Source organism: Cebus imitator, unplaced genomic scaffold, assembly GCF_001604975.1.
Source record: "Cebus imitator isolate Cc_AM_T3 unplaced genomic scaffold, Cebus_imitator-1.0 Scaffold555, whole genome shotgun sequence".
NCBI lineage: Eukaryota > Metazoa > Chordata > Mammalia > Primates > Cebidae > Cebus > Cebus imitator.
In genome coordinates, this window is record NW_016107870.1 from 264,660 (window position 1) to 273,066 (window position 8,407).

Consider the following 8,407-nt stretch of genomic DNA (forward strand, 5'->3'; position numbering starts at 1 on the left):
TCCACCCAGCCCCGCTCCCGCCGGAGCACACCATCGTCTTCCTCATGCGCCTGCTTCCTGAGACACCCCGCGAGGCCTTCGCGCTGTGGCAGATGACGGCCGAGGACTTCCAGCCTGTTCTCGGGGTTCTCCTGGATGGTGACGTGGGCCCCGAGTCACCACCCCCCACAGTCAGGAGGAGTGGGGGCAGGGAGGCCCCAGACCCTGGGAGGCCTTTGGAGGAAGTCCAGCCTCCAGGCCAGGCCCTTGGGCCCCCCTCAGCAGGGGTGTTGGCACCCACCCTGGGTGGAAGGCAGGTGTCCCGGGCAGGGGGCTCTGGGCCGTGTTGAGGGTCACTTCCAGCTTCGCGCCCTCAGGCTGCTCCGCGCCTGTCGTGGGGGCCGCCCTGCTCAAGGTCTAGGCCCAGCTGCCCGCTGCCCGCTCTCACCTGCTCTGCCCCCTCCCTGGCAGCCGGGAGGAAGTCCCTGACCTACTTCCACCGAGACCCCAGGGCTGCCTTGCAGGAGGCTACCTTCGACCCGCAGGAAGTGAGGAAGATTTTCTTTGGGAGCTTCCACAAGGTCCTGGAAAGCTGAGCTCACGGCCCCTCCCCCCGTTCCCCCAGCTCTGGGACAGCCCAGCCCCCCGCAGGGCCCTGCTTGTCCTGGGGCTCAGTGCCTGCTCCGGCTCTTCCGTCTTAACCTGAGTGGAAGAGCCACCCAGCCTGTCTTTGGGTCCCACAGACCCCTGGAAGGCCACTGCAGCAGGTGCTGTTCAGTGCATTTTACAGAGGGGAAGCCAAGGCCCGGCAAGGCAGGTTCTCCCAGGGTCCCCCCAAACCTGAGGTGACGTCAGGCCCCGACCCCAGGCCCTGGTGATGGGCGTTGCTCCCCATCTCTGGCCTGGCTGGAGGGCTCAGGTGGGCGCTGTCCCTGCCTGGACTGTGGGGAACACCCATGCTGTCTTACAGGTGCACGTGGCCGTGGGCCGCTCCAAGGTCAGGCTGTATGTGGACTGCCGCAAGGTGGCTGAGCGGCCCCTCGGGGAGGTGGGCAGCCCTCCCGCTGCCGGCTTCATCACGCTGGGGAGGCTGGCCAAGGCCAGGGGCCCCCGGAGCAGCTCCGCTGTGGTGAGTGTAGTCTTTCCCTGCTGGGCCTGGCTGGCGGGGCTGGCGGCCTCTCTGAGCCCCGGGGCTGAGCCCGCTCCCCTGTGCTGCAGTTCCAGCTTCGGATGCTGCAGATCGTGTGCAGTGACACCTGGGCCGATGAGGACCGGTGCTGTGAGCTCCCTGCCTCGGTAGGCCCCTGCCTCTCCCCGGTGCTGTGAGCTCCCTGCCTCGGTAGGCCCGTCCCTTGCCCCTGTTCCAGGAAGGAAGGGCAAGTGCCCACTGAGGGCACAGTGCCTGGGGGTGCATTGGTCTGTCCAGATTGCCACTGTGCTGGGAGAAATCAAGGAAGGCTTTCAGAGGAGGTGGCCCCAGGGCCAGAGGGTGAGCCTGGGGGGGCGTGCTGGATGAAGGGTACTGGAGGCTCTGGCCAGGCTGGGAAGTTCCCCTCTGTGGGCCCAGCCAGGTGCAGATGAGTCCGGAGGGGCCACGGCCAGGCCACAGAGCCCTCTCAGCGCTGCCAGGTCCTTGGTGACTCCTCCATGTACCCGGTGCTTGCCTTGGCCATACTGGGGGCCCAGACGGGGGAGCGAAGGAGGGAGAAGGTGCCCTTCCATCCTGGGACTCATGCGGACAGCCTGGCAGGGTGGTCCCAGGGCTGGCTGCACACACAGGGGCTTGTGGCCTGAGCCTGGGACGTGCCCCCTGTGCACTTGTGCCCAGACCTTCCCCCCGCCTCCAGGTGCAGGTCTGGAAGTTTCCCTGCAGCCCAGGTGTCCTTGGCTAAGCTCAGCTGTACGGTCAGGCAAGAGCCAGGGTCTCTAATGACCAACCTCTTCTTCCAGAGGGATGGAGAGACCTGTCCGGCCTTCGTGTCTGCCTGTACCTGTTCCTCAGAGACCCCTGGACCCCCAGGGCCCGAAGGACCCCCAGTGAGTCCAGCAGTGTCTCCCTGGGGTGGCCAGGGACCCCTGGCTGATGTAGTGCTGCCACTGGCGAATGTGGAACCCAGAGCCTCCTGCCCCCATCCATCCGCGGTCCTGACGCAGAGCTGGGACACACTTCATGAGCCTCCTCCCCTGCTGCACCTGCCCTGGGCCGTGAGGCAGAGGCCTGGACCAGCCCCTTCCTCCCGCCGCTGGGCCTCCGCCTCCCGAGCCCTCCTCTGACATGGAATCCAGTGTTTCCCAGTGTCAGGGCTGGGAAGGGGGCCCAGGTGCAGCGGGGATCCAGGACTGTGCCGTGGCCCAGGGTGTGACGTGGGCCGCTGTGGGTCAGTGTCCTGAGTGCTGGCAGCCGGGCTTACTGCAGCAGGAGCCACAGGGGCCTCTGCCCAGGCCTCGGGGAGGCGGCTCTCCAGGCCAGGAACCCGATCGTGGGGTGGGTCCTGAGAGGTCCTCGGACCTGCTCACCCCAAGTTTCCAGGACCCCACAGGTGACAGCTGGGGCTTCCAGAGCTCACTGCACAGGACCAGTCAGGCACACTCAGTGGAGCTCAGTGTCCACGGGCCTGGCCACTCAGGGGGCTGGGGTTTGAACCCAGAGCTGCCTGCGTGCGAGAAGGGTGGACGGGCTAGCGTGCCCTTGCCCTGGAAGCCGCTTCCTTCCCCCGGACGGTAGTGGACAGTCCAGCTGGGTGGGGTTAGGCACCCAGGGTGGGCCCAGCATGGGGTGGTTCTGGGATCTTAGCCCTCCTTGTGCCTCTGCAGGGCCTCCCAGGGAGGAATGGCACCCCAGGAGAGCAGGGCTTCCCAGGGCCCAGGGTAAGTTTTGGGGAGTCCTGGGAGGTGGGGGGTCTGGGTTCTAGCTGCCAGAAAAGGACACCCCCCCAGTGCATTCCTGAGAATGTGGGGAGCGGCACAGAGACCCCTAGGCAGGGTGGGGTCTCCCCAGGCTGCAGACAGGCAGGAACCCCAGCGCCCCAGGGGCCCAGGGGTCTGGACTGGCCTTCCCCACGTGCCTGCTGGGTGCCTGGCCCTGGGCCTAGGTATGGTGGAAGTGTCCTTTTCACCCAGATAGGGAGGATGGACCCCATGGCCCGGGTGGGGAAACAGGCTTGGGGAGGTGAGGCCACCTGTCCAGTCGGCAGCCTGGCTGGCCCTCAAGGCCGCCCTTGATTTCCGCTGGGCAGGCGAGAGCCAGGTGCCGTCTGTGCCGGGCTGGACTCAGGAGCTCAGGTCTACCGAGTATTTTCCAATGTGTCTGGGCTCAGCACATGTGCGGCGTGCAGGGAGGGGTTTCGGGGGTGGGTTCTGGTTCTGCAGAGAGGGATGTTGAAGACAGTGCACCCAGTGATGACAGCAGGACCCACTCCAGGCGTGGGAGGGTCATCCTCTTCCCGACCCCCGATACCCGCCTCTCCCCGGCATCCTTCAGAGAGTGCCACATCCCCATGAGCACAGACACGAGCCCCGTTGCACCTGGGCCGCCAAGCTCCCTCTGTCTGAGCGGTTGTGCTGGAGCCTGAGGGCGCATCTCAGGCTCGGATTCCCCAGGAGAGTGTCTGGGTGGGAGGGCACACGCCCCTGTGCTGTGGGGTGGATGCCCCAAAACGCGCCCGCAGAGCTGTGCAGGGCGCTCCCGGGCGGGGAGCCAGCGGTGGCTTCCCACCCCCACCTGCATAGCTGGCTGCTTTGGGAGCCGTCCGATAGATGGAAATGCATTTCTCTTCCAAGCACCGCGAACACCCTTTGAAAGTGGCCAGTATTTTCTTGCTGGAGACGTCCTCTGACTTCTTCTCCACTGTTATTTTTTCTTATTAATTTGTGGGCTCACCGTTCACTTAATGGAACCAGCCCTGTGTCTGTGATGTGAGTTTTGACTGCGTTTGCTGTGTTCCTGTCTTTTGACCTTGTTTGCCATCTGCATTTCCATACAGATTTTAAAATAATGTCACGCAGTCCATGTTACTGCTCTCTTCTGTGGCTTCCGAACTGTGTATCGTGTTCTAAAAGGTCTTCCTGAGCCTCCCAGAGGAGAAAGTGCACTTCCTCCCGGTTCCTCCTGGTCCCTCCAGGGCCTTTCCGACACTCCACGTTTGTTACCACGCTGGGGAGGACGGGGAGGATCCCGGCTTCGCCTCTTCACATCCCATTCTGGTCGCCTGCCTTTCATGACACAGCTGTGGTGATGTCCCAAGGCCCCTGTGTACTTCGGGGTTTTTCAGATGCTCCAGTCTGTCCCATTGATTTGTCTGTTGTTCATGTGCAAGGGTCGTGCTTCTTTAAATTATTACTGATTTATTTAAAATTTTGATACAGGTGGACTGGTCCTCTTTTGTATTCTTCCCCGGAATTTTCCTGGCTCTTTGCTTATTTCATTGTTCAGTGAACTATAGAATCAACTTATCCGTTTAACCTAAACAATTCAGTTGGTGTTTTTATTGGAACCACGTTCACTTTATGATATACTTAGGGACAGATGATGTTTTTATGGTGTTGAATCTTCTCATCCAAAAACACGGCCACCTTCCCATTGGCTCCCAGGGCCTTTTGTGGCCCTCAGTGCAGCGTGGGGGCTGTGCTGAGGTCCCTCCACAGACCTGCTCCGTTCCCCCTCATCCGTGGGTAGTCCCTCTTTTTTGTTGCTGTTGTAAGTGAGGTCTTTTCTCTCGTTCCACCTGCGGCCTCATCCTTTTCACACAGGCTGCTATCTCTCTGCGTTATTTTTTTGTATCCAGCTCTCTTTCTCCGTTACCGTCTTTGATTTTCTTGGGTCTTCCGGGTCGACAGTGGCGTGGCCTGCAAATAAACACGTCACTGTCGGCCTTCCAGTCTTGGTCACTGCGATTTCTTTTTCTTGCCTGATGGTGCTGGTGAACACCCGGAATTGTGTCAGCGCAGTGACGAGAGCAGATTTTCTCATTTTCTTCTTGGCTTCACGGAAGTGCCTCTAGCCCCGGACGCTGCAGGGGTGTCCTGTAGCAGAGGCAGATGCATTTCATCGTGTGGCAGTGAAGATTTAAAACTTCAAGATTAGATTTAAAACTTACTAGATTTAAAGCTTATTAGACTTAAAACTTCAAGAGTGGACATTAAATAAGCTCTAGTGCTGTTGTGGACATGGGGAAGGAGCTGTGCCTCACGGAGCTGTTGATTGTGGTAAATCCCTAAATACTGGGCGATTCTTGCGTCCGCCGAAAATCTGACATGGTCGCTGAATTCTCATTATCCACGTGACGTGCGACAGAATTCAGCTTGCTGACGTTTTATTTTGGATTTTTTCACTGATGCTTATAAATAAGACTGTGGCAGTTTTCTTTACAGTGTTTGGAACCTCAATTTGCTTTGTTTAAAAGATCGTTTGAGGTTAAAGAGCAGCAGTGCCCTCTGCCCCGCAGGGCTGGATTTCCCGTAAAGCCTCAGTCCAGCGTTTTGGGGTCCAGGGCTTAAGAAAGCCTCCTGTCTCCTCCATACAGTTGGCCTGGGGGGGTCTCTGGGTTTTCCTCACTGATTTCTGCCCCCTAGGTCCCCGTTGGAACCCAGAGTTGGGCAGGGGAGGGCTGCGTGGGCTGGGTGGATCTGCCTTGCAGGCTGGGCTCTGTGGTTCTCCAGCTCTGCAGATGCCTGCTCTGAGACCAGCCTCTCTCGGACCCTCCTAGGGTGGGCAGTGAGGGTGCTGGGGCTGCCCCTGCTCCTTTAATGGAGCCGTCTCCACGGGCCTGGGTCTGAATGCCCAGAGGGCCAGGAGGGCTGCCTGTGACCCAGAGGGGCCACAGGAGTGGCCACAGAGGGGCCACAGGAGGGATGGCCAGTGTGCCCTTCTCAGGCCCTCCCACTGCCTGTGTCTCCAGGGAGAGCCGGGGCCACCGGGACAGATGGGACCAGAAGGCCCTGGAGGCCAGCAGGGGTCGCCAGGGACCCAGGGCCGCGCAGTCCAGGGGCCTGTGGTAGGTGTCACCCCCCCCGCCCTCCTGCCCTGTGCCCCCTCCGCTTTGCTGCCCAGCCTATCTTCCCCTCCAGGGTCCACCAGGGGTCAAAGGAGAGAAGGGGGACCACGGGCTCCCAGGCTTACAGGTAGCATGGCTGGGACGGGGGGGGGCACAGGTGGGCGAAGGACAGGGATGGAGGTGGGGAAGAGAACAGAGGGGCCTCTGTGCAGGGGGGCACAGGTGTTGGGGTGAGGCTCACAGGAAGGGCCATCTCTTCTGGATGTGACCTTGGCCCTGCCTGGCTGGCCCTTCTGTTCTCTCCCAGGGCCACCCCGGCCACCAAGGCATCCCCGGGAGAGCTGGCCTTCAGGGACCAAAGGTGCTGGCTGTGGGCTTGGAGGGCTTTGTCAGGGGGGGAGAGCCTGGCCTGGTGGGTCTTGGAGATGGGGGCTGTGGGGTGGGGAGGGGGAAGTGCTTCTCCGGGGTGCCTGCCTCACCCTGTGCCTCACCCCCTTCAGCCTGTGGCATGGCCAGAAGGCAGGGGGGCTCCAGCCCACCCAGGCAGGAGCCGTCACCATGGTGGGGGGGTCACAGAGTGTGTTGGGTGCTGCTGGGGGGCTGTGACCATGGGAGGGCTGTGTACAAACACAAAGCCCACCCAGCTCGCCCCTTCCTTTGCCATCAGGGAATGAGGGGCCTGGAGGGAACTGCTGGTCTGCCCGGACCCCCAGGCCCCAGGGTAAGCACTTACCTCCCGTGAGCCCACCCCCACCCATGGCTCCTAGGTTCCAGGGGCCAGGCAGAGGCCAGTCTGAACACCAGCTGCCACCCATGTCACCCCAGGAAGTGGCCAGGGAGGGACTCGGTTCTGCTGGAACTTTCTGCAGAGCCCTGTGGTCGGGTGGGTGTCTGCCCAGGAGCACTGCTTGCCCCCAGGCAACGGTTTATCTGGCACCCACGGAGCAGATCAGCAGGCACATGAGGCTCCATGGTGCTGGGAGGGCCAGGGCTCCTGGGTGTCCTGGGGAGGGCAGGCGGGCCAGGCTGGCTGTGGGGATGTGGCCCCTGTCCCTGCTGACCTCTCCTGTGGGACTTGCTTTTTCTCCCTGGTCTCTGGAGAGGGTGTCAGAGCTCAGCAGCCCCAGCCCTCCACAGAGCTGGGGCCTCGCTCTGTGTACCCCGGTCCTCGGGCTGGGGTCTCTGCTGGAAGGCTGAGGGTGTGCTTCCCAGTGCTCTGTGCTGTGAACTCAGTTCCTGGGAGACCTTGGAGGGGGTCTCCTGGCATCAGCCTCGGGCTGGGGGCTGGGCAGGCCAAGTTGCCTCCCTGCAAGCACCTCTCTCAGGGGAAGTCCACCTTGCAGTCACGCTGAGGCAGCCAGCACAGCTGGGGACATTTAGAGCGGCGTGGGTGCTGACAGCAGTGGGGTAGAGCTGCAGGGCAGGGGGAGGCGGGGCCTGGAGGCAGGGGAGGCACAGCCTGTTGGAGGAATGGCCTGAGGGGGGCTGGGGCCAGCCGGGGGTTTGCCCTTGTCAGGTTCGGGGGACCCTGGGATGTCTGGGAACCAGGGCTAAAGTGAGAGCAGATTTGCTGGGGACCCAAGCCAAACCCTGACTCCTGTGTCTCTGTAGGGCTTCCAGGGCATGGCAGGAGCCAGGGGCACTATTGGAGACCGAGGACCCCCAGGGGCTGTGGGACCCACAGTAAGTCCACTTCCAACACCCACCAGCCAGCCAAGGGCAGGAGAATGAAGGGTACAAGCCCCACATTCGACGCTTCCTGCTGACCACCCAGGGACACTTCCTGTTGACTGACCAGGAACTTCCTGTTGACCACCCAGGACTTCCTGTTGCCTGCCTGGGACCTCCTGTTTACCACTCAGGGACTTTCTGTTGACCGCCCCAGGGACTTCCTGTTGACCACTCAGGGACTTCTTGTTGACCACCCAGGGACTTCCTGTTGACCACTCAGGGACTTCTTGTTGACCACCCAGGGACTTCCTGTTGACCACTCAGGGACTTCTTGTTGACCACCCAGGACTTCCTGTTGCCTGCCTGGGACCTCCTGTTTACCACTCAGGGACTTCCTGTTGACCGCCCCAAGGACTTCCTGTTGACCACTCAGGGACTTCCTGTTGACCGCCCCAGGGACTTCCTGTTGACCACTCAGGGACTTCCTGTTGACAACCCAGGACTTCCTGTTGACCGCCCCAGGGCACTTCCTGTTGACCACCCCAGGGACTTCCTGTTGACCACCCAGAGACTTCCTGTTGACCACTCAGGGACTTCCTGTTGACCGCCCCGGGACACTTCCTGTTGACCGCCCTGGGACACTTCCTGTTGACCGCCCTGGGACACTTCCTGTTGACCGCCCTGGGACACTTCCTGTTGAACGCCCAGGGACTTCCTATTGACCACTCAGGGACTTCCTGTTGACCGCCCCGGGACACTTCCTG

General features: G+C 61.6%; 1 protein-coding gene across 4 annotated transcripts in view; it reads left to right on the forward strand.

The window, feature by feature from the left end:
- Positions 1-8,407, forward strand: part of COL20A1 (collagen type XX alpha 1 chain) — a 35,001-nt gene that overhangs the window by 22,323 nt on the left and 4,271 nt on the right. For 2 of the 4 annotated variants that reach the window (XM_017515696.2, XM_037733896.1), the window contains exons 23-33: positions 1-138; positions 451-560; positions 950-1,108; positions 1,198-1,275; positions 1,930-2,016; positions 2,794-2,847; positions 5,877-5,972; positions 6,046-6,099; positions 6,280-6,333; positions 6,640-6,693; positions 7,584-7,655. In XM_017515696.2, coding sequence (XP_017371185.2) covers positions 1-138; positions 451-560; positions 950-1,108; positions 1,198-1,275; positions 1,930-2,016; positions 2,794-2,847; positions 5,877-5,972; positions 6,046-6,099; positions 6,280-6,333; positions 6,640-6,693; positions 7,584-7,655 — 956 coding nt within the window. The remainder of the gene's footprint in view (positions 139-450; positions 561-949; positions 1,109-1,197; positions 1,276-1,929; positions 2,017-2,793; positions 2,848-5,876; positions 5,973-6,045; positions 6,100-6,279; positions 6,334-6,639; positions 6,694-7,583; positions 7,656-8,407) is intronic. The other 2 variants (XM_037733895.1, XM_037733897.1) reach the window with 2 other exon arrangements.